General features: G+C 35.9%; 1 protein-coding gene across 1 annotated transcript in view; it reads left to right on the forward strand.

Moving 5' to 3' along the window:
• Nucleotides 1–26,573, forward strand: part of LOC118923998 (ATP-dependent RNA helicase DDX4-like) — a 78,610-nt gene that overhangs the window by 26,376 nt on the left and 25,661 nt on the right. Inside the window, exons 4-6 of the mRNA XM_057495665.1 lie at nt 24,988–25,035; nt 25,668–25,810; nt 26,384–26,536. Coding sequence (XP_057351648.1) covers nt 24,988–25,035; nt 25,668–25,810; nt 26,384–26,536 — 344 coding nt within the window. The remainder of the gene's footprint in view (nt 1–24,987; nt 25,036–25,667; nt 25,811–26,383; nt 26,537–26,573) is intronic.

Genomic DNA, 26,573 nt, shown 5'->3' on the forward strand with positions numbered 1-26,573 from the left:
CCTCAGAAATTAGGGTGAGAAGGACCTCTTTTTTGTTTTGTATTTTTGAAGAAAAGGCAGAACAGGAAGCTTTTTTCTTAGCTCATTAGTATTAAAAGGTTATTTTCCTAGGCCTGGAATTTTTTACTTTTAGAAGAACCCAGCCCTTGATTTGACTGGATAATGGCATAGCAAAATACTTTCTACAGTGCATTTTTAGATTTGATACTAAAAGGCTGAAAATATTCTGCACTATGTTTTATTATAATGCAATCAAATGTTATATAGAACCTCAAATTAAATTTGAAAATACATATGACCATTTGTTTCTTTTATGGGATGTCATAAGCTAGGGCCAGCTGGTAGTTTTAAGCATATATAGCAGTTATTCTTGAATTTATTAGATGTTATTCTTGGAAGAATTTTATTTCTAGATATTTTTATTCATTAGAAACTAAAGGTGTTGATATGTGGTATTTCATTTGATATTTGGAAAACTTAATTTCTTGTTTAGAGACAGTTGATACAAATGTGAATTTTGTATTTTGACACATTCCTGCTTTTTTCAGTGTGCATATGCATTTTGTTTTTTAAGCCTGCATATTAATAACTAAGAAGCATTAATGATCTGGATCATGTAATTGTGCTAAGAGCTTCAAGTGTGGGTTTGTTTGCTACTACTAACATTAGAAATAATAAATGTCTTAACATTATACTTAAAGGAATGTTTAATATTTAGATATATTCCTGTTTTAGAATAGGTTAAGTGATTTTTCTTATGTGATACGTTTTGTTACAGACTTGTAATAAACATTGTTGAATTACAGTGAAAATTATTTCTTTTTGTAATAGCAAAAAGAAAATGTAATTTTTAAATGAGAAAACCATCACCGAAACAGATTTTACTGCAAATTGTTAATTTCATATGTTATAGGTGAAATACATATTAAACTTCTGATCAAAACTCTGTTGTAAGTTAACACTTGAGAAAGTTATCTTTATATTGCATATAATCCTGGAAATTCACAGACCCATGAGTGTAACTTCTTTCCATTATGATTCATCCAGCATTTTAGTTTCAATCTCTATGATATTTTTTCTTAAAACTTGCATAGCTGGTGATGCCTTTTTGAAATTGATTCTTAATTGCTTGTAACATAATCTTGATTAGCAATTCATGTTCTGTGAAGTATGGCCTAAATAGCCTTCGCTTCTTGAATCGCACACAACTAAGAAGCTGATGAAAATACTGAGAGTTGTTCATACACAATTTTGCATGTGACTTTAAAGTGTCACAGAGTCCTTAACTCCCCTGTATTAGGATATTACAGAGATAATAAGGCAGTTTATGAGGATCACAAGAGTCTCATAAATTTGCTTTACTTTTTTGTAAAGGACGGTGTTAAAGTGGCAGTTTATGCCATTTTGGATGTCCGTTCTAATTTTTTGTTTTAAATAACCATGGCCCTTGCCATAGCTACTATGCCCTCAAATTCTTAAACTAATGGTAGAGAAACACACGGAAAGAAATACTACCTAAAAGATAGTGTGCTGTGGGATTGTGAGGAATAATTGATGAGGACTGGAGGACTGAAGGAAGACGTCAGACAAGAGGTGGCCTTGGAACCCGGCTTTTTGAAGAGTGAAAAGAATTTTGATGGGAAAAATAGGAAAGTAGGGAATGCCATTCTGAAGGAACAGCTGGTAGGAAGGTACAAAATGTTACAAGTTCACAATGTGGAGTATGGGAAGTTATTTGTGGTGAATTAAGATACTGGGTGTTCAGAGTTGTGTATTTGGAGATAAAGCTCAGAAGGATAATTTGGGGAAATACCATGGAGCGGTGGGGCGGTGACTAGGGGAGCGGCATTCGTTTTTTTTCTTAATTATGTAATTCCTTCTGAATTTTAGTTTTAAAAGTGGAAAGGTGGAGAGCGACGTAAGTACTAGAAAGATGAATAAAAATAAGTAGAATAATTAAAAAACAGGACAAAAGTATAAAGTTTTCAACAATGACTTTCACACAGGGGCATAGTGTAAATAACTGGCTCTATCAGGGTGAGGTTTTAATTTACAGAAAACCACAGAGTTGAATTTCCTGATTACAGGTTGCTAGTAAAATAACAACTAATAGGAAGCTATGTAGTCCACCAGTAGGATATTTATGCTTTTACTTTGGTATCAGAATTTAAATGAGAGGTTTATTTTTTTTTAAGAAATTGCAGGTATATCTTTATATAAATTCCTATACTACTCTGTCCCCATCCTTGGAATTCCGCTTACCCCAAAGATTCATTTAATTTCTAGTTTTTTATGACAGATTAAATTTTGTGTTTTAAATAGTTTTTACTCTAGCTGAACTTTTTCAGATGCTGGCACGTTTAATAAGAGAGAGAATACATCCACAGTGGGTGGTTTTGGAGTTGGAAAGAGTTTTGGAAACAGAGGTAACCTGCTTGTGATATCTTACAATCAAAACTTGAGCGACCCCATGTTTCCTGAGTTTATATTTCCCTTTAAATATACATAGAAAGTATGTGCCTTTTCCAAGAATTTATGGGGATCACAAGGGAATGCTTCCACTTTCCTAGTCAGTCAAGTGCAGCCATTTATGCTGCTTTGGGTGTGTCTGCTATTCCATTTAGTTTTTTCTCTTCTTTTAAATAGCCACATTATTTGCTGAAACACCTCTTCAAATTGATTTATGCCACAGGTGAACCCCAGTTTTCTTCTGTACTCAAGATCCTCTCTTCCCTCCCCAACAGGAGATCCATCTTATATTTCCGAAGATGAATTTGAGTCTCCTTCTTAGTTGCACAAAGAACAAGTAGAGTCTTTGAAATTACGTTTTTTCCCTTAAAAATTAACTGTAGATCAGAACTTAGGCAGAGACCAACAGTGTGTATGTAAGTGGAAGACTTTCCTAAGCATTTTGGCAAACTGTCACTTGGCTACTTTGGGGAGGGTAGAATGGACAGAAAGGGGCAATTGTAGAGGACAGAATGTAATCCTTTTCTGAACCATCTTCAAAGATTGCAGATATTTAAATGAAGTAACTCAAAACTTAGTTTTTGTGATAATACGCTTTCTGTACAAATTATCTTTATTTTGAAATTATATATTGGCTCAAGGAAAAGCTTTTTTGTCATCCAATCATATATTGAGGTAATAATATACTTATTTTTATATCCTAATTGTGTTCTAAGTTTCTATGGAGTTTTATGTTAGAAGGGATGTTAGATTTTTTTGAACCTGAAATGTTAAGTGACTTTATGTATACATTTTACATACAAATTTAACAGCTGTCAAACTGTAATTCATTAGTCTCTGTATTATATAAGGGATAATTTAATATCTTTAATATTTTATAATTTAGGTTAAGTAATGATTGACAGGCATCCTATATTAACAATTAATTTTAAGATATATTACTCCCTGGTTGCCTTTTTAATAAAGATCATTTTATTGAGTAAGATTCAGCATTTACAAATATTATGAAATATTACTGATAGATGCTTTTAAACTTAATTTTAGGGGTATGTCTATATGCTAGAGAGATGAATAAATCTATACATAGGTTTTTATTAAATTAGAAATTTGAAAGCACAGCTTGACAGAAGATTTTTAAAATATTTTGTAAACAAAAAAGTTGCAAGAATTTCCTTATTTCTGAGAAGAGAAAATTTATTAAATATTGGATTATAATTTAATGACGAGATAATTAGTTTATAAAATTTTTTAATTATCTGATATTTTGAATAGAAAGTACATACTGGTTATACTGACATTGACATATTCCTCTGTTTTGCCCCCACACATACCGAAGAATATATATGACATTTGAGGTCATATAACGTTGGCTGACATTTTAACCTTAACACAAGGCAGAAATTGTAATACAACCTCTATACGTTCTCATTCAGTACTGATACAACTTGTATGTGGTTTATGTTATTTCAAGGGGATAACTGGTAGTCCCTATAAGTTTTTGTTTTTTAAACTACACAGGTATAGGAAATAGTTGTTTTCAGAAATTTTCAAGTCTGAGTTTATATTTTGTATAGGCTTCTCCAATAACGAATTTGAAGAAGCTGATCGTTCTGCTTTCTGGAGAGGTAAGTTCAGTGTTTTTTGTAATGACTTTTAAAATTTAATGTCCAGAGAACCCTAAAGAAAAACTGAGGTTATCTCCGTCCATTCCAATTCCTTTTTTTCCTTTACACTCTCATGAAGGTTTCACATGAGAAAAGAATGTGGTTACTGCATTTACCCATGTTACCAAGTCCCCACCCAGACCCCAGTGCAGTCACTGTCCATCAGTGTAGTGAGATGCCACAGATCCACTATGTTCCTTCTCTGTGCTTTGTAGCTCTTTTTTAACTAAAAATTTTTTCCATGGAAATAGATTTTCTTATTACAGAAATACATACCAGGCCAATGAATGTATGTATACTAAGCGAATAATCTAAACATCAAACCCGTAGGCAACAGAATACCTTTAAATGTAGAGGTAAAAAGAAATAAAATGATTTGAAAACCTACCCTCCAGATTTAGTCACTGAGAGTCTATTGACTCTGTACAACGATCCCTGAAACCATCTCTTTTCCCAAATGTAGCTTTGCTGAAATCTTCTAGAAAGCTTAAAGTGATTACTGAAAGTTATATTAATAACAATTTTTAAATTTTGTAAAAGTATTCATTTCTTGCAATTACTCTATACTTCTAAAATCAATATCTCTCGTGGTGGGTTCTAGGAATTTATTTTTAACCAACTTTCCAGATAATTCTTAAGCAGTCTTCAGTGTAGTGATTCTTACACCATTAGTTAGAAAACCTGGTAATGTTACCTGATAATGTCATTAAAAACAGAAAAGCCAGGATGTCCCCAAATTCTTCCATTAGGATGAATGGGGAAAAGTTTGCATAGTTTAAAAAACTACTAATGCTTCAGGTTTATGAAGAAAGGCAAATTTTAGAAATAATGGCATTATAAAATCATGTGGTTTGTGGACCGTATTTAAGAACCATTTGACTACTTAGTAGTATAGATACTTCTGAAACTATTTTTAGTGAAACTGAAATTTATGAAATTATTAATTTTTGTTGGAGTTTAGATTTGGCAAATAGTGGGTTCCCAGTTCAACACTTAACATTTAGATATATTAGTTAATTTGAATAGGGTGTTGATTGGATAATGTCTATATTTCTGCTGCTAAATTATTTCAAGAATTTAAAAATTCATATTTTAACTTAGGAAAATATTAATTTTTCTTACCAGTCCATCTTGTGAAAGTGCTATTCTTTAGATATTACATTTTTAAAGTTAATTATTTAGGTAATATTCACATGTTAAGTTTTTATTCGAGTCTAATGATGGCAGTGAAGATAATCAAACACAGAACAGAGGGTTTTCCAGGAGAGGAGAGGCAGTAAGGGCCATGTTTTTAAACAATTTGTACTTAAAACAGAGATACTAAAACTGACAACTGATTTTGGAAGGTGAAAGAAAAATTGTGGTGGTGAAAACGTTTGAGGAAAAATATTTGGCTTATGTTTCATGCCGTTAATACGTGAGTGAAGTTCAGTTGGTATCCCTTCTTCCACTCTCTAACGTCACTGGATTTTTTTTTCTAAAATCTCCAGTCTGTGCTATGTAGTACAGAAGAGAACTGTGTGAATCTTGGTGTCAGTCACCAAACACATGAACTGGGATGTTTTTGTCTCTCTGACTAGGGTCATAGGCAGTGTCGGGGAGGGAAGAAATTGCTTGTTGTTTTCTGTTCAAGTCTAGCAGTAGTCTACCATACTCTGCTAATCCTGTCTCTAATGAAGGTGAGGTGAGATGGTACAAAAATTATCATGCCTAATTATTGATAATCTATGGGCCACTGTGGAAAATAATAAAACCCACAAAAATCATACTGAACTTAAAAAATTGCTACAGATGTACAAATCTGCTTACGATAAGAGAGTTTATTGTTTGGAACTGTATGGTAATGAGATACATCAGTGTTTCTGCTGCACGTTGGGGATATACTTTTCCTTTGCTCATTAGCTGGTTAGCTCATTGAATAGCAGGTCCCCCATCCCTCCGGTGAAGCTGGGACTTGCTGTGAATTTCAGTGTAGCCTTCTTAGGGCTGTAAGGTGACGAGGACTTTGGTGGTGAAAGAGGAATGGCCTTCATCTCATAAACCGAGCCTTTATATGATAATGTCAGGGAGCCATGTAATGATGGGGAGGAACTTAGCTGAGGAAAAGCAGATTCCTCTGTTAACATTGCATGTTCCCCCCTTAACAAGCAATTTTTGGCACTTAGTGTTCCTCAGACATTGCTCTTATTTTGAAAGTTTTGGTTTCCTGCAGAACAACAAATACCTTCCTTGCTGTTATATTTTTAAACTAAATTTAATTCAAATTTGAGGTAGTCAAAAGCCAGTTGCAGCTCTGTGTGCTTGATCCTGGCTTATTGAGTAAGGTAGGATGACTAGCAGAGAAACAGTCATTTTTAGGGTATCCCTGATTGCTGTTCTCTGCATTGTATACATTTGCACAGAGTGGTCACTCAGTAAATATGTGTATCATATATATCTAAGTTTGCATTGAAGTCTGACATGATATAGTACTGGAAAGGAACATATATCAAATCTATAGCTATGGCTTTTCACTTACTGAACTTGTGTTCAGTAGGTTGACAAGCTTCCAGATCAAGAAATAGAAATTACTAGCACCTGAGAAGTCCCTTTCATGTTATTTTCACTAACTTGTCCCCACCTCCATGGTTAACCTCTATTCTGACTTCTAGAAGCATAGATTAATTTCATCTATTTTTGTATGTTATATAACTAGAATCATATAATACATACTCATGTCTGGCTTTTGCTTAATGTATTTGTGAGATTTGTTGATTTTTGGTTGCAGTTGGAGATCATCATTATTGTCATATAGTGTTCTTTTATTCTGTTCTAATGATGGTTATTTGGTTTCTTTCAGTTATGGGCTATTTAAGAATTGCTGGTCCGGATATTCTAGTACATTACCTTGCTGACACTGGTATGTATTCAGATGTAGAATTGTGTAGTCATAGTTTTGTATATTTTTGGCATTAATAGCTGTTGTAAAATATTTTCAAAGTAGATATACTAAGGTACACTCCCACATTTGCACCAATACTTGGCATTTTCTTTTTCTTCAGTTTTAAGTTGCTGAGTATGTGATAGTGTATCCCATTACGGTTTCAATTTGCACTTCCTTGATGGACTAATGAAATGCGCAGTGTTTCATATATTTATTGGCCATCTGGACATCATCTTTTTTGTAGTGCCTAGTCAAATCTTTTGTCCACTCTTCTGTTGGATGTCTGTAGAGAAAATGGAAGTTCCATGGCCAAGATTCTCACCCTGGTCTACGTGCCCACTGTGCATGTAATGCTCTCAGGTGCAATCTTGCACACGTGTGGGCAATAAGTTAGTACTGACTCTATATAAAGAGCTCCACCTAGTGCTCTGGGGCTGCAAGGTGGTGGCGAGGCGCAGAGGCAGAGAGCAGCCTGCTGCCTGCAGACTTGTCCTGAGGCAGATGGGATTCTAGCGCTTGACCTGCCACCATGAGAATAAAGCTGGGTATGAACCTTTTTACCCCAAGAACTTTCCATTGTCATTTCTGGGTCTTACTGAATCCAGAGTGAACTTGCCCAGGGCTGAAACCCTAAGGTGAGATAATGTCTATTTTTACCTTTCATTTATAAATAATTTTAAACTTACAGAAAAGTGGAAAGAATAGTACAGACAGTTCCTGTGTGACATTTGTATTGGAAGTCTTTTAATGAATAAAAATTACTCATTTTAATCAGTCTCAGTTTACTAGTTTATGTTTTATGGTTAGTACTCTTTTTCATTTTTTTGATGGGGGTAATGATCCTGTGCAAGAAACACTGTTTCCTCTGAAGACTTGAAGATACTCTGTTTTCTTTTTAAAACTTGGCTTTAGGTTTCCACATTCAGATCATAATTCACCTGGAATTTATTTTTGTGTATGGTATAAGTTAGGGATTAAGGTATGTCTTTTTCTTCATAAGAATGTCCAGTTTCATCTGTATCTTATTGAAATGATTGTCCCTTCTACTCTACACTATAAGGCTCCGTTTATCCTAAATTAGGTGGTAGTATATATGCGAAAGTGTTTTTGGACTCAGTTCCATTCCATTGGTAAGTTTTTCTAGTTTTGCACCATTGCCAGATAGTCTAATTAGTACAGTTTCTTAATAGGTCCTGGAATCTGGTAGTGTACGTCTTCCAAGTTAGTTGTTTTTCAGATTTTGTGGGTTATCCTTAGTCCTTTGCATTTTCATGTGATATTTTGGAATCAGTTTATCAGTTTCCAAAAGAAAAACCTAATGGGATTTTTATTTGAATTGCATTTAATCTGTAGATTAATTTGAGGAGAATGAGCATGCTTACACTATTGAGTCTTCAGTCCATGAATATCCCTATTTATTTAGGTCTTTAATTTTTCCTAGCTATGTTTTATGGTTTTCACTAGAGTCCTTATACTTTCTATACTTGAGTATTTGACATTTTGTGATGCATATTTTTTTCATTGAGCTCATACATCATATAACAAATGTCACCATTTTAAAGTTTATAATACTTCAGTGGTTTCAAATATACTGATTCTGTTGTATGTCTATCACCTCTGTCTAATTCCAGAACATTTTCCTTTCTCCAAAAAGAAACCCTGTGCCTATCAGCAGTTAGTCACCTCTCACCCCTCACCTCAACATTTGGCAACCACTAGTCTACTATAGCTATGGGTTTGCCAGTTCTGGACATTTCGTATGTATGTGACTTATATAATATGCAGTCTTGTGTCTTACTTTCACTTAGCATGATGTCTTCAATGTTTGTCCTTGTTGTAACGTGATAGTACTTAATTCTATCTTATGGCTGAATAACATTCCATTTTGTAGGCATACCATACTCTGTTTATTCATCAGCTGACAGACATTACATGTTTTCTGCTTTTGGCCTATATGACTAATACAGCTATAAACATTTGTGTACAAGTTTTGTGTGAACATATGTTATTTTTCTAGAGGATTATATATTTAGGAGTGGGACTGCCAAATTGTTTTCCACAATAGTTGAACCAATTTACATTTCCATCCACAATGTATAAAGGTCCCAATTTTTCCACATCTCCAGCAATACTTGTTATTTTCTCTCTGATTTTAGCCATCCTAGTGAGTGTAAAGTGGCATCTCGTTGTGGTTTTCAATTGCACTTCTGGATGACTATAATGTTGAACAGCTTTTCATGTGTGTATTGGATATTTGCATATTTGCTTTGGAGAACTGTCTATTCAGATCCTTTGCCCATTTAAATGAATTATTTGCCTTTTTATTATTGTAAGAATTCTTTATGTCCTCTTGATACATGTGGCATCAGGTACATGATTCACAAATATTTTCTGTTGTCTTTGCACTTTCTTGATGGTGTCCTTTGAAGCACAAGTTTTAAATTTTGATGCAATCCAACTTACCCATTTTTTTCTTTTGTTGCTTGTACTTTTGGTGTCATATCTATAAAACCTTTGCATTTTCCAAAGTCATTGCAAATTTCCACCTATGTTTCCTTCCAAGAATTATATAGTTTTTGCTCTTCTGTTTAAACCCTTAGTCCATTTTGAGTTCAGTTTTGTAAATGGAATGAGGTTGTGGTCCAACTTAATTCTTTTGCACATGGTTATCTAGTTGTCCCATCACCATTTGTTCTTGTTTTATATTGACGTGTGTTGGTGTAGATCTCAACATTTATCTTACTTGGAATTTAAGTTTCTTGGATGTGTAGATTAATATTTTTCATCAAATTAGGGAAATTTTCTGCTTTCTTATCTTATTGTGGTAAAATAACTATGATATAAAGTTTGCCATTTTAACTGTATCATTCAGTGGCATTAAGTATAGTTGACCCTTGAATAACATGGGTTTCAACTGTGCAGGTCCACTTACAGAAAAAATTTTTCAATAAATGAATTGGAAAATTCTTTTTGAAATTTGTGACAATTTGAAAAAACATTTTTTTCTCTAGCCTTATTGTGAAGATACAGAATATATTATATATAACATTCAACATAAGTGTTGTTATGTTATTGGTAAGGTTTCTGGTCAGTAGTATGCTATTACTAGTTAAGTTTTTGGGGAGTCAAAAGTTATACATGGATTTTCAACTGCATGGGAGAGTTGGTATCCCTTCCCTAATACATTACATTGCTGTGGTCAGCACTGTCTATTTCCAAAATGTTTCAGCACCCAAGCAGAAACCTGTATCCATTATGTGGTATACCTTCTTCCTCTCAGTTCCTGGTAACTTCTGTTCATTGGCCTCTCTGAATCTGTCTATTCTAGATATTTTGTATATATGGACTCACACAATAATTGCCCTTTTGTGTCTGGCTTAATTCACTCAGCATAACATTTTCAATGTTCATTCATGTTGTAGTACATATCAGAACTACATTCCCTTTTATGGCTGAATAATTGCCCTGTGTGTGTGTGTGTGTGTGTGTGTGTATACACCACATTTTATCCATTTATTTTTTATGTACACTTGAGTGTTCTTATTCCTTTTGGCTATTAACGCTTCTATGAATATTCATATACAATTATCTGTTCGAGTCCCTGTTTTTGCTTCTTTGGGTATATGCCTAGAAGTGGAATTTCCAGGGGATGGGATTGGGGTATGTTAAAATATGCCACAGACTTCACTGTTCTTACTGACACTTAGTCTTTAAAAAAAAATTCTCTGGGTTGCTGCAAATCTGACTGATTTTCAGAGTTGGAAAATGTTAATTCTGACAGGTTTTGTACAATTTTGGTGTAGCAGATCTTGGAGATCCTTACTCTGCCATTTTGGTGATGTCAGTGATCCGTATCATAAAAATATTTTCATTTTGTATATCGAAGTTACAGTGACCTCACTAAGTTTGTGGTAAGTACTTTAAATGGAATAAAGATGTTCATGTTTCTTTTACACAAAGTTTAAATGAGTTATAAACTCATTCCTTCCTGTAGATTGTTACTGGACCTCTAAGGAACTGTGGGAGGTTATCAACTTTCCCTTATGAAATGCAGAATATACCTCATGGAAGGACTCAGTCTCCTTTAAAAATATGTAAATGTTATTTTGTGAGAGGTGACATTTAAAGTGGTGAAGTTTGAAATTTCAAGGACTCAGAATATTCTATTACCTTTATATTACTATCCAGGCATAAGAGCAACATTTTGTCATATTAATTCAAAAATAGGAAAAAATTTAGAGAATTGTTAGAAGACCCATCCTCCTTTATATTTTGCATCTTCCCCTTCCCAGAGGTAACTTCTTTTGACCTTAGTGGATATACTTCATATTTTTATTAAGTTTAATATCATATCTATCCTTTTGTGACTTTTGTTCAACATTTTTTTAAGATTTATATATTGAAAGTATAAGTCTAGTTCATTCATTTTAATTTCTGTGGTGTTTCATACTTTAACTCATTTATTTAACAAAAATCATTACTTTTGAGACCATGTAGGATACATGGAGTTTCTGCTCCTACCTTCAAATCAGAAGATCATGCACACTTTTGATTCATGCATGTTCTTTTCACTTATAATTATTAGTCTTCTTCTATCACTTGGAATTGACATGAACTATGGGAAAAGAAGACTGTTCATTTAAATGTTTGAGTTTCTCCTGTGTATGGAGTCATTAAGCTAGATAGTAGAGATACTGAAGCATTGTGTATAGTCATTGGCTCAGCAGAGAAGGTAGATGTGAAAAGGAACCAAATTGAACTTATAGAGGAGAGTAATTGAAAACATACTGGAATTAAACAGATTAAACACAGATGAAAAGAATAAATTAAAGCTAGATTTGATGAAATTTCTCTAATTCTGACGTGGAAAACATGAAAGCCTTTAACAAATATGAAATGAAAGATAGAAAACATCTGTCTAAATATTTCATGAGGAGAGAACAGAGAAAATAGGAAAGGAGGGGAAAGGAAACTATTCAAAGAGAATAGATGGGACTTTTCCAGAGTTAAAGAGAGAAGAGTCCTGAGCAAATGAAATAAAAACAAATACATACCCTTATGCATACATTGAAATTACAATATTACAAAGACAAAAATAAATCTTTAAAACTACCAGAGCAAAAAGATCCACATGTAAAAGAACAATAGGTTGATAGCAGACCTCTTTTTTCAGAAAGGTAGAGATCAGAATATAGTAAAATTTAGAATACTGAGGGAGAATAGTTCTGAACCCACATTGCTTCATTCAGATAATTTGGGTGTCACAAATAATACCATTCAGATGAGGATGGTGTGTATTTGTGTGTATATGTATATATTAGAAGAAACTGAATGCAGGAAGGAGTAGGAAGCAGTGATGAGCCAAAAATGAGTGCAGATTTTAAAACTGGTAAACATAATGGTAAATCTAAGTATTGAGTATAAAAACTAGTAATAATGATGATGGTTAATTTAAAGGTTTTAGAAACAAGAACTAAAATACTAGCAAGTGAAAAGATTTAATGAAGTTTTTGCCAGCTCAGTAGGAAGGAGAATAGATTGAAACTAACATAAAGAGTTCTTAAATATTATAAAATCGAAGGGCAATAAGTAAAAGGATAAAAGTATAACAGGTGGAGGGAATACAGTAGGATAGGGTTTGAAGGAAGGGGACTAATTTGAAAATAATGTAAATATTTCATAAATATTCATGGTGAACTTGAAGGATATAACTAAAAGCATTAAAAGTAGCATTTGGGGGAATATAATAAAAGAACAAAGGAAAACCAAAAGCACTGAGAAAATTCAGTAAGGAGAAATGTAAAATAAGATGGTAGAAATACAAAAAACTATCAGTAATGATACGATATTTACAGTAAACATTTCAATGCAAGTTGAAAAGAAAAAATGTCAGTCCAATATTAAACAAAAGTGGAATAGAAGTAGACAAAATAGACTCTACGGAGACATATTAGAGATAAATAATTAATAATAAAAGGCATATTCACTGGGAAGATACTACAGTTCTGAACATTTGAGTCTAATATGTTCTTTAAATATATAAAGCAAAAACAGACATAAGCTAAAATATACAAATCCTAGTTAAACCATTAATCCTAGGCTTAAACCATTTTCCTCTTAGATACTGAGAGACTGAGCAGATCCAAAATGAGTGAACTATAGAAGATTTGAATAACAGTTACTAAGCTTGATTTCGTATTTCTGTTTGGAATAATTAATATGCCCCCATTTTATAAGTTACTCTTTTCCATTATATGGAAAATATAATTTGGCCATCTGTTAGAGCCAAAAGGAAGTCCCAAAATAGACCATAAAATTTATGTCATAGACATGTCCTATTGTTAAAGTACAGTAGAAGTCAAAATCAATAACAGAAAGTCCAACCTGACTCTCTCAATTTATGAATAACAATTCAAATGGGAATAATGAAATATTTAGAACTGAATGACAGTAAAAACACATCAAAACTTAAGGGACACAGCTAAAACAGCTAGCTTTTCAGGGAAATTCATAATCTTAAATGCATCCATGTAAGAAATTAGTTAAGTATTCAGTTTCATTAATTTAAAAAGGAGGAAAATGGAGAGGGGCTTAAAGATGGTGGCATGAGAAGTGAGACAGAAACCTCCTCCCAAGTATAACAATGAAGCAAAACTGAAGAAACAAAGTAGCAGTAGACTCAGGGACTCCAAGAAGGAACTAGTGGTTACCAAAGGGGAGGGGTGTGGGAGGGCGGGTGGGGAGGGAGGGAGAAAGGGATTGAAGGGTATTATGTTTAGTACACATGGTGTGGGGGATCACAGGGAGAACAGTGTAGCACAGAGAAGGCACATAGTGAATCTGTGGCATCTTGCTGCACTGATGGACAGTGGCTGCATTGGGGTATGGGTGGGGACTTGATAATATGGGTAAATGTAGTAACCACATTGTTTTTTCATGTGAAACCTTCATGAGAGTGTATATCAATAATACCTTAATAAAAAATAAAAAAATAATAATAATAAACAAGACAAAACAACAACAACAAAAGGAAACCTCCTCCCCAAACCACATATAGTATGAAAATATAGCAAATACAACTAATCATGAAAGAGCAACAGGAAAGAAGGCTACAACAGACTGCCTACATCTGGGGAAAACAGAAGACCTCATGGAAAAGGGTAAAAGTAGCAAAGCCACGATGCAGTGGGACCCAAAGCCCTTCGCCCACCCCAGCTCACAGGCGGGAGGAAGAGAAACGGAGCAGGTAGGGGGATGGAGACCTAGGACTGCTGATAATCCAGCCCTGGAGATCTGCTCTGGGAGCACGAACCTACATTACAAGGTGCTCTGAAGATTAGTGGGGTTGGAAAGCTAAGGAAGGCAGAACATGCAGAGTAATGAGATTTCAGTCACTTGTGAAAAACAGGTACCCACAACTGGCCGCCCTGGGACAAAAGAAAGGTGGGCACTCTGAGAGACTTCCTAACAGTGAAGAGAGCTGCTAAAGGGGCAAGGATTGCACATCAATCTCTTGCTGCTCAGGAGAAAGGACCAGTGGAAAAAATTGTCCCAGTGCACTGAGCACAGCAGGTTGGGAACTTTTGGGAGCTTCAGACACTCTGTCCCCCTGGCTGGCAATGCAGCCCTGCAGCCACCCATCGTGATAAGCAGCCTGCTGCTCCTTCCGACCAGCACCATACGCAAACCTGTTGCCCCCACCATTGCGCCAGGCCAGCCAGAGGGTGGCCCTGCCTAGGGCAGCTAGAGGGGAGCAGCATAGAGGCTGCTCCCTGCATACTCGGCCCACTGGCCCTGCCAGTGGAAATGGGCACTGCAGCCGGGAAGCAGGAAAGAGCTCTTTCCTCCTGGCAGGCACCAGCGCTGCTCACCTGCAACCCCCGCCATAGCTCCAGGGGCTGAACAGCTCCAGAGAGTAGAGCTTCTGGTCACTAGAGGGCACCATCTACACAAAGTTATTATTCCATATTATTCATTACAAATATGAAATGTCAAAAGAACCTGGTACAAACCAGAATCCCACAAACACCAGAAAGAGGGCCTAATGAAACTGAAATCACCAATCTTGATAAAGATTTCAAAATAAAAATCAAACATGTTCATGGAGCTACAGAAAAATATTGAAGACCTCAGGGAGGACTTCAAGAAACTTTAAAAAATAGAGTATCTGAAATGAAACATACCATGGAGGGATTTAAAAGCAGATTAGATAAGGTAGAAGAGATGGTCAATAAAATAGAAATTAGAGAACAGGAATACAAAGAAGCTGAGGCAGAGGGAAAAAAGGATCTCTAGGAATGAAATAATACTGAGAACTCTGTGACCAATCCAAACGGAACAAATATGCATTATAAGGGTACCAGAAGAAGATAGAGAAAAAGAGATAGAAAGTGTATTTGAAGAAATAATTGCTGAAAACGTCCCCAGTCTGGCAAAGGAAATAGTCTCTCAGGCCATGGAGGTACACAGATCTCCCAACACAGGGGACCCAAGGAAGACAACACCAAGACATAATAATTAAAGTGGCAAAGGTCAAGGATAAGGACAGACTACTAAAAACAGCCAGAGAGAGAAAAAAGGCCACCTGCAAAGGAAAACCCATCAGGCTATCATAAGACTTCCCAGCAGAAACCTTACAGGCTAGAAGGGAGTGGCATGATATATTCAATACAGTGAAACAGAAGGACCTCGAACCAAGAATACTCTACCCAGCAAGATTATCATTTAAATTTGAAGGAGGGATTAAACAATTCCCAGAAAAGCAAAAGTTGAGGGAATTTACCTCTCACAAAACATCTCTACAGTGTATTTTAAAGGGACTGCTATAGATTGAAGTGCTCCTAAGGCTAAATAGCTGTCAGCAGAGAAAATAAGACCACAGTAAAGGAAGTAGGCCAATTAATTCCTAACCAAATGCAAAACTCAGCTACCCACAAAGTCAAGGTATACAGAAAGAGTACAGAATATGACAGCTAATATATAAAGAGTGTAGGAGAAAGAAAAAGAAGGGAGGACAAAAAAACCCTTTGGATTGTGTTTGAAATAGCATACTAAGTTAAGTTAGGCTGTTAGATAGTAAAGAAGCGGCCCTTGAACGTTTGGTAGCCACAGATCTAAAGCCTGCAAAGGCAATAGGTACATATCTATCAATAATCATCCTAAATGTAAATGTACTGAATGGACCAGTCAAAAGACATACAGTTACAGAATGGATAAAAAAAAGCAAGACCCATCCATATGCTGCCTACAAGAGACTCACTTCAAACCCAAAGACACACAGACTTAAAGTGAAGTGATGGAAAAAAATATCTCATGCAAATAATATGGAGAAAAAAGCAGGTATTGCAGTACTTGTATCAGACAAAATAGACTTGAAAACAAAGAAAGTAACAAGACAAAGAAGGACATTACATAATGATAAAGGGGTCAGTCCAACAAGATATAACCATTATAAATATCTATGCAGCCAACACAGGAGCACCTACATATGTGAAACAAATGCTAACAGAATGAAAGGGGTAAATAGAAAGCAATGCATTCATTTTCGGAGACTTCAACACACCACTCACTCCAAAGAACATATCAAACAGGAAGAAATTAAGTTGACAGAGGTACTGAACAACACATTGGAACAGATGGACCTAGCAGACATCTACAGAACACTCAAAACAAAAGCAGTAGAATACACATTCTTCTCAAGTGCATGTGGAACCTTTTCAAGAATAGATCATATACTAGGCCACAAAAAGAGCATCAGTAAATTTTAAAAAATTGAAATTGTACCAACCAGCTACTCAGATCACAAAGGTATGAAACTAGAAGTAAATTATGCAAAGAAAACAAAAAAGCCCACAGAAACATGGAGGCTTAACCACATGCTCCTAAATAATCAATGGATCAATAACCAAATTAAAACAGATCGAGCAATATATGGAAACAAAGGAAAACAGTAAATCAATCCCACAAAATCTGTGGGATGCAGTGAAGGCCATACTATGAGGGAAGTATATTGTAATGCATACTTACCTCAAGAAAGAACAGTCCAAAATGAACAGTCTAAATTGACAATAAATGAATCTAGAGAAAGAAGAACAAATGAGGCTGAAAGTCAGTACAAGGAGAGACATAAGAACGATCAAAGCAGAAATAAATAAAATTGAGAAGAATAAAAGAGAAAGGATCAATGAAAGCAGGAGCTGGTTCTTCGAGAAAATAAACAAAATAGATAAACCCTTGGCCAGACTTATCAAGAAAAAAAGAGCATCTACACACATAAACAGAATCAGAAATGAGAAAGGAAAAATCACTATGGACACCACAGAATACAAAGAATTATTAGAGAATATTATGAATAATTGTATGCTAAAAAATTGAATGACCTAGCAGAAATGGACAACTTTATGGAAAAATACAACCTTGCAAGACTGACCCAGGAAGAAACAGAAAATCTGAAAGGATCAATTACCAGTAACAAAATTGAATCGGTAATCAAAATCTAGCTAAGAAGAATTTCCTTGAACCAGATGGCTTCACTGCTGAATTTTATCAAACATGTAGTGAAGACCTAATACCCATCCTCCTTCAAGTTTACCAAAAAGTAGAAGAGGTGGGAATACTTCCAAACTCTTTCTATGAGGCCAGCATCACTCTTAAGACCAAAACCAAGCAAAGACACTACAGAAAAAGAAAATTAAAGACCAATATCCCTGATGAACATAGATGCAGAAATGCTCAACAAAATATTAGCAAACTGAATTCAAAAATCCATCATGATCAAGTAGGATTTATTCCAGGGATGCAAGGGTGGTACAATATTAGAAAACCCATCAACATCATACACCACATCAACAAAAAGGACAAAAACCACATGATCATCTCCATAGATGCTGAAAAAGCATTAGACAAAATTCAACATGCAATCACGATAAAAAATCTCAACAAAATGGGTATAGAGGGCAAGTACCTCAACATAATAAAGACTGTATATGAAAAACCCACCACCAACATACCTAACAGTGAGCAGCTGAAAGCTTTTCCTTGAAGATCAGGAAGACAAGGATGGCCACTCTTTCCACTTTTATTTAACATAGTACTGGAGGTCCTAGCCATAGCAATCAGACAGCACAAAGAAATTAAAGGCATGCAGATTGATAAGGAGGAGGTTAAACTATCATTGTTTGCAGATGACATGGCATTGTACATAGAAAACCTGAAGAATCCACCCCAAAACTGCTAGAACTAATAGCTGAATTCAGCAAAGTTGTAGGATACAAAATTAATACACGTAAGTCTGTTGCGTTCCTATATACTAATCATGAATTAGCAGAAAGAAATCAGGAAAACAATTCCACTCACAATTGCATCCAAAAGAATAAAATACCTAGGAATAAACCTAACCAAGGAAGTGAAAGGCCTATACCCTGAAGACACTCAAGAGAAAGAAGACACCAATAAATGGAAATCCATCCCATGTTCATAGATAGGAAAAAGTAATATTGTCAAAATGGCCATCCTTCCTAAAGCAATGTACAGATTCAATGTAATCCCTATCAAAATAACAATGGTGTTCTTTTAGTGAACTAGGACAAATAGGTCTAAAATTCATATGGAACCACAAAAGACTCTTTGAATAGCCAAAGGAATCGTGAAGAGAAGGAATAAAGCTGGGGGAATTATGCTCCCTGACTTCAATTAATCCAACCATTGTGGAAAGTAATGTGGAAGTTCCATTTTGACTCAGGAAGTACCGTTTGACTCAGGAATTCCACTCCTAGGAATTTACCTGAAGAAAACAAGATCCCAGATTCAAAAAGTCATATACACCCGTATGTTTATCACAACACTATTTACAATAGCCAAAATGTGGAAGTGTCCATCAGTAGATGAATGGGTAAAAGAGGTGGTACATATACACAATTCAATATTATTCAGCTAGATTGGATTAAAGATGGCTGCATGAGAGGAGAGACAGAGGCTTCCTCCTAAAACTGGATACAATTAGAAAATTTAATTGGCGCAACTAATCCTGAGAGAGCAACAGGAAAGAGGACGGCGCCAGACTGCACACACCTGGAGAAAAGAGCAGACCTCACCAAACAGGGTAACATACCAGAGCTGTGGCTCCGCGGGACCCGAGCCCTTCCCCCACCCCAGCTCACCGGCGGGAGGAAGAGAAATGGAGCACAGAGGGAGTGGAAGGCTTGGGACTGCTGAATACCTAGCTCCAGAGATCTGCTCTGGGAGCACAAACCTACATTTCATGGTGCTTTCATGAGACTCGCCTGACTACCGGGTTGGAAAGTTAATACAGGCAGAGTTCCTGGGGAGACTGGGATGCCGGCCGCTTGTGGAAAGCAGGGATCCATAGCCGGCTGCTCTGGGACAAAAACTTATACCTGTGTGCCCGGCCCACTGGCTCAGGCAATGGAGACAGGCACAGCAGCCCGGAGGCAGGGAACAGCTCTTCCCTCCCCCCAGGCACCAGTAGCACCCCCCTGCGACCCCCGACATTGCTTCAGGGGCTGAGCAGCTCCAGAATAGAGCTTCTGGGCACTAGAGGGCGCCATATGCAAACATGAACCACCAAAGGAACCTTGTCCAGAGTAAAATTACTAATACAACTCCAGAGAAAGATTTAAATGATATGGACCTCGTGACTCTTCCTGAAAGGGAGTTCAAAATAAAAATCATCAACATTCTAATGGAGGTAAGGAAAGACATCCAAGAACTCAGGAATGAATTCAGGTCAGAGATCCAATCATTGCAGAGCACGATGGAGGGTATTAAAAGCAGGTTGGATACGGTGGAGGAGACAGTAAATGAGGCACAGAGAGAAAAAAGGATCTCTAAGAATGAAAGAATATTCAGAGAACTGTGTGACCAATCCAAGTGGAACAATATTCGCATTATAGGGATACCAGAAGAAGAAGAAGAAGAGAGAGAGAAAGGGATAGAAAGTGTCTTTGAGGAGGTAGTTGCTGAAAACTTGCCCAATCTGGGGAACGACACAGTCTCTCAGGCCATGGAGATCCACAGATTTCCCAACACAAGGGACCCGAGGAAGACAACACCAAGACACATAGTAATTAAAATGGGAAAGATCAAGGATATAAGGACAGAGTGCTAAAAGCAGCCAGAGAGAGAAATAAGATCACATGCAAAGGATAACCCATCAGGCTAACATCAGACTTCTCAGCAGAAACCTTACAGGCCAGAAGGGAGTGGCATGATGTATTTAATGCCATGAAGCAGAAGGGCCTGGAACCAAGATTACTTTATCTGTCAAGATTATCATTTAAATTTGAAGGATGGATTAAACAATTTCCAGATAAGGAAAAGCTGAGAGAATTTACCTCCCACAAACCATCTCTGCAGTCTATTTTGGAGGGAATGCTATAGATGGAAGTGTTCCTAGGGTTGAATAGCTGTCACCAGAGGTAATAAAACCACAGTGAAGAAAGTAGAACAGCTAATTACGAAGCAAATGCAAAATTAAAGTAACTATCCTCAAAGTCAATCAAGGGATAGACAAAAAGTACAGAATGTGATGCCTAATATATAAAGAATGAAGGAGGAAGAAAAGGGAGAAATGGAAAAGAACTTTTAGATTGTGTTTGTAACAGCATACTAAGTGAGTTAAGTTAGACTCTTTGATAGTAAGGAAAGTAACCTGGAACCTTTGGTAACCATGAATCTAAAGCAGGAAATGGCAATAAGTACATACCTATCGATAATCACCCTAAATGTAAATGGACTGAATGCACCAATCAAAGACATAGAGTCACTAAATGGATAAAAAACAAGACCCATCTATATGCTGCTTACAAGAGACTCACCTTAAACCCAAAGACATGCACAGACTAAAAGTCAAGGGACGGAAAAAGATATTTCATGCAAACAATAGGGAGAAAAAAGCAGGTGTTGCAGTACTAGTATCAGACAAAATAGACTTCAATATTATTCAGCTATAAGAAGCAAACAAATCCTACCATTTGCAACAACGTGGATGGAGCTAGAGGGTATTATGCTCAGTGAAATAAGCCAGGCGGAGAAGGACAAGTACCAAATGATTTCACTCATCTGTGGAGTATAAGAACAAAGAAAAACTGAAGGAACAAAACAGCAGCAGACTCACAGACTCCAAGAAGGGGCTAGCTATTACCAAAGGAAGGGGAGGGGAGGGGAGGGTGGGTGTTGAGGGAGGGAGAAGCGAATTGAGGGGCATTATGACTGGCTCACATGATGTTCGGGTGTCATGCGAAGACAGTGTAGCACAGAGAAGACAAGTAGTGATTCTGTGGCATCTTCCTACCCTGATGGACACTGACTGCATTGGGGTGTGTGGAGGACTTGACTATATGGGTGAATATAGTAAACACAGTGATGCTTATGTGAAACCTTCTGAAGAGTGTATATCAATGATACCTTAATAATAAATAAATAAAGGAAGAAAACTCAGAAGCAAGTGAAAATAAGAGACACGAATGGAATAGATATAGTGGAATGTTATTTAGCAGTAACAGTGAATGAAGGACCTTTCACACAAGAACAGAAACAGTTGAATAAAAGAGGCAACTGGAGACTGTTCTGTATGATTCCATCATATAAAGCTAAAACACAAAACAATATGCTGTATAAAAAATGTACATAATTGGTAAAAATAAGAGCAAGGAAGTGAAAACCAATTTAGGATATTGGTTATGTGATGGGGAGGTGCTCAAGGGTTTGGAAGGAACCACGATAGAGCAAAAAGACGACGACTGCAAAAGTGTTGGGAACATTTTAGTTTTAAATTGGGTGGTGGGTCCATGGGTTTTCATTTTGTATTTTAAACTAAAAAAAATATATATATATATATTTAAGTATTTTGTAATCTTAAAAAAAATCGAAAAATAAACTCTTTCTTGAAAAAAGATAAAAACCTGGCAAGGTTTCTTAAAAAATAAGCATACGCAAATAAATAATTTAGAATAAAAATTAGGTATAAATATTGATAAATTATTCCTACATTGAGGGGTGCTCTGTAATGTTTAGGTAAAATATGTGTAAGTATCATGAATCTACTTTGAATTCATTCTGCTTCATTTTATAAACAGGCTTTACTAGTGTATATAATCTAATATCAAGAAACAGCATGTAGAATTTTTGCCTTTATTGATCGATCAGTTTCTTTACATGTAGATTGTTGCAAGTTCATAAACTAAATAATCTCAATAACTTTATTTCCTGCTGGTTGGCTTTTTGGTTTTGAATTGATGTTGTTCCATCCAGATGGGATGAGATTTCACTTGAACTGTTTCACTGTTTCTACTCATTTTTTTTGTATTCAGTTGAATGAAAAATATGTTTATAAAGGAAATCAGACTTTGTGTGTGCATCTCCATGTCTGTGCTTTGAATGAGATGTGTACTATTTTCTAGAGGGAACAAACGTGAGCCTAGATTTATTTAATCCCTCTGTAGGTTGCGGAAATCCTGTTAATGGTGCAGATGTGGCAACTTGCAGTGTTTTACAAGTGACACTTTTTCCTTTTAGTCATTTTTAGTTTTAATTCCCAAAGCAAGCAGTGGGTTTTAAAAATTGTATCCATACGTATTTATGTTAGAAAAGTTGAACATTTATTTTTAGTAACTATCTGTTAATGCTTTAAAATGTTTACCTAAAATCATTGAATTAGGCAAGGCTTAAATTAAATTTGGCCGTCATGTCCCCAAGATTTCCTTGTTGTTCTGTACTATTCTTGTATGTGTGTTTTAATATTACATGCTTTCAAGGTGGAAATGATTCAGAAGCTTCAGGGTCATCCAGAAGAGGTAGTTTCCGAGGTTGCCGTGGAAGATTTGGTCTAGGAAGTCCAAGAAAGTAGATTATTGCAAATGGTGTGCTTCATTTGATAAGAAAGAAATAATAAAAAATGATACCTTTCACGTAAGGCTGTAATGAGGACTATTGAGAATACTTTAACACAGTGGCTAGTACATAATCACCTACATTGTATATATTATTTTTTAGATACATAATGTAATTGCATAGATAATAAGTTGGAATATTATTAGAAGTTTGTGGGACGCAGTTCTTCAATGTTACATACTGTTGTTTTAGAATCTTGATAATGATGGCTGACTTTATAAATAGGTGGCCTTCTCCAAGGCTCTACCCCGCAATATACCTTCCTGTACCAGTATGGCTTTCTACCTTAAATTCCTACAGCCATCATCCCTTGGAGCTTAAGGTATTGTCTTCAGAAGTCACTGTTGGATTGCATGTATCTCTTAAGAGAGGAGGGCAGATCAGAGAGTTTGAAAGCTAAAACTTAATTTATAATAATGATTTAATATATGTGTAGCCGATTGGTGAATTTTCACTTCTAAAAACTAGGGATCTGAAGGGTCACTGTTCGGAACTGGTAAGGTTTGATTTGGCAACAGTGGGAGTGAGGGGTTCGGCTCTGGAGAAAAATGAGTGAGTTGACACAATGTGAAGTTTTTGGGGCAGTAATAGTGCTACCTTTGGGAGGTGATTTAACTTTGGCTTTTGTCATATTTTGACATAGCATTGGGCCTAACGTCTCTTATAAAATAATGTTAATGAAGTAAAAATACTGAGGAAGGAATTTGAAATTGAAGAAAATAATTTGTGGTGAAATTGTTTGTGCAGTACTTAGAAAAATACTCATTGTGACTTCTTTTAATTACACTATTTTACCCTGAATATTTAACTTCAGATACCACAACTTGATTTCTTCTCTTTATTATTTAAAAACTTTGCAAAAGTAACATAATCTAATTTTACTGTTTATGAATCTAGATAGTGAATATGAACAAGATGAGGGGACACAACGCACTGGTGGCCTTTCTGTTTCTAGAAGATCAGCATTAAGTGGTGCAGATGAGAAATTGAATTTATTACTGAATATTAATCATTTGTATATGCTTTTAGCTCTAGGATTAGTAAGCCTAAAATATATTTAAGTATATTAGATTGGCTCCTGATTTTCTCTCCTTTTTGTATCTGTAGGCAAAAACACATGAACAAATTTGCCTCTGTTGCATAATTTGTACACTGTTCTGTTCTTTCTACCAGTTAATTTGGGGTATAAATCATAATTTTAATTGGAGGAAGGAAAATGAGGTTTGCGCTGGTTTCAAACAAAGGGATTTTGAGGACACAACGAAAAAACAAACAATTGATGAAATGTGTACAAACGTGGATAAAGTGTGATTCATCCAAATAATAGAATATTACTCAGCATTAAAAAGATATGAGCTATCAAGCTGTGAAGAGATATGGAGGAACCTTTATTTCATATTACTAAGTGAAAGAAGCCAATCTGAAAAGGCTACAGGCAGTATAACTCCAACTATATGACATTCTGGAAAAGCCACAACAATGGAGAAGGGTAAAAAAAATCAGAGGTCGCCAGGGGAGGGATGAATGGGTGGAGCATGGAGACTTAGGGCAGTGAAAATACTTTGTATGGTACCATAATGACAGATGCATGCCATCATAAATTTGCCCACATCCACAGAATGTACAATACCAAGAGGAAGACCTAATGTAAACGATGGACTCTGGGTGATGATGCGTGGTGAGCGTAGGGTCATCAGTTCTAGCCAGCGGACTACCATGGCGGGGGATGTTGGTAGTGGAGGAGGCTGTGCAGGTGTTGGGGCAGGAGGTATATGGGAAAGTTTTGTACCTCTGCCTCGAGTTTTCTGTGAGCCTGAAATTGCTCTGAAAAAGGAAGTCTTTAAACAAAACATTCAAATGAGGAAAAGGTTTAAGTCAAATGTAGAATTAAGAGATGGGTGGATGAAGGGACTAGGAATCCTGAGTAATTACTCAGTATTTGAAGAGAAATAGCTATATGGTTTATGTGCTTGGGGAGGAGCTGTGTTTTCTCTTAATATTCTGCAAAACAATGCTTTACAGGTCACGGTGGCACTTACCAAAGCAGAGGTAGCGGAGGAAGTCGACGAGGTGCGTTCTCACTTGGTTTACCTTTAAGTGATCAAACTTACTGTAATCCAAGTTTAATTTTTGAAGTTAAAGGTAGCTGTTACTGCTTCTATACACTCTGCGGAGTGTACGTATTCACAGCCTGCTTTTGAGAGTTATTTAACTCTCTTCAATCCAGCAATTGCAGTAGAGGAATGACATACTGTACATGTATTTGCTCAATACATGTATGAGGGGTATTCACTGAAGCTCCCATTTATAATAAGTAAAACCTGAAAATCGCCTATAATTCATCAGTAAATAACTGTTTAATTAATATAACCATAAAATGGGAGACTGTGCAAATGTTAAAAACTGAGGTATACCCATATGTATAAATTCTTGTATGAAAGCAGTATGTCCTTTCTGGTGAGATAGTTATTTGATTTGATGTAAGGAATAAAGAAAATACAGTATATATGATTTTGTATTATGAAAATTATTTTCTATGCAGAATACATAAAGGCAGAGTTAACTTTTTTAAATTTTAAGTAAAAACTTTAAGCAAGGGAAGTTCTACTGTGATAAAAATTGGACTTTGTCAGGTTTTTGTTTTTCCTCTTACTTTTCTTCTCGTTCTTATAATGTATATTGTTTTTTATTTAAATTCCGAGGACCAAAAGTAACCTATATACCACCTCCTCCACCTGAGGATGAGGACTCCATCTTTGCACATTATCAACCAGGGAGAAACTTTGGCAAATACGATTGTATTCTTGTAGACGTATCCGGACCCAATGCACCACCACCGATTCTGGTCAGTGTAATAATTATTTCTGAATTGACTCTGTAGCAAACTTTGGTTTTCAGACATATGGTACTTTAAGTTAATATTAAAGAATACAAAAATGTCATCTTTAGTATCTAATGACAGCTTGGAAAGTTAGAGCCATGTCTACCATCTACAGTAGAATTAATTGCTATGTTGAAAGAGAAGGTACATCCCTACCTCCCCAAACCAGGATGAGAACTTTATTTAAATTTCCTAGGATTTCTGAGTATGTGACAAAGTATGTCCTAGGGGACTGATTTTCTAAGTGCGAGAGCCTACAGTCCCCTGTTGTTAATGAGTGATCGTCACTGATCAGAGTTATTTGTATCTCACAGGTTCTAAGCGGGCAGAAAAAAGTGCTTTTAGATCCACTGTCCATAGGGAACACTCCTTAATTCTACCAAGTAATAATACACAGGCTCTGGGTATTACTTTTGAGTGAGGGCCTGTTGATAAAGTAACTTTAGTGTGTAAAGTGTAATTAGCAAAATCCTGAAACTAATTCAGATGGAATATGTTTATGATGTATGGAATTTAATCACTGCTTTTTTTTTTTAGACTTTTAAAGAAGCTAATCTCTGTCAGACACTGAATGACAACATTGCCAAAGCTGGTTATACTAAGCTTACTCCTGTGCAGAAATACAGTATTCCTATTATCCTAGCAGGACGAGATTTGATAGCTTGTGCGCAAACAGGGTCTGGAAAGACTGTAAGTCATTTTGCCACATGTGTCCTGCCCCATATTC

This window comes from Manis pentadactyla, chromosome X (genome assembly GCF_030020395.1).
Source record: "Manis pentadactyla isolate mManPen7 chromosome X, mManPen7.hap1, whole genome shotgun sequence".
In the NCBI taxonomy this organism is placed as follows: domain Eukaryota; kingdom Metazoa; phylum Chordata; class Mammalia; order Pholidota; family Manidae; genus Manis; species Manis pentadactyla.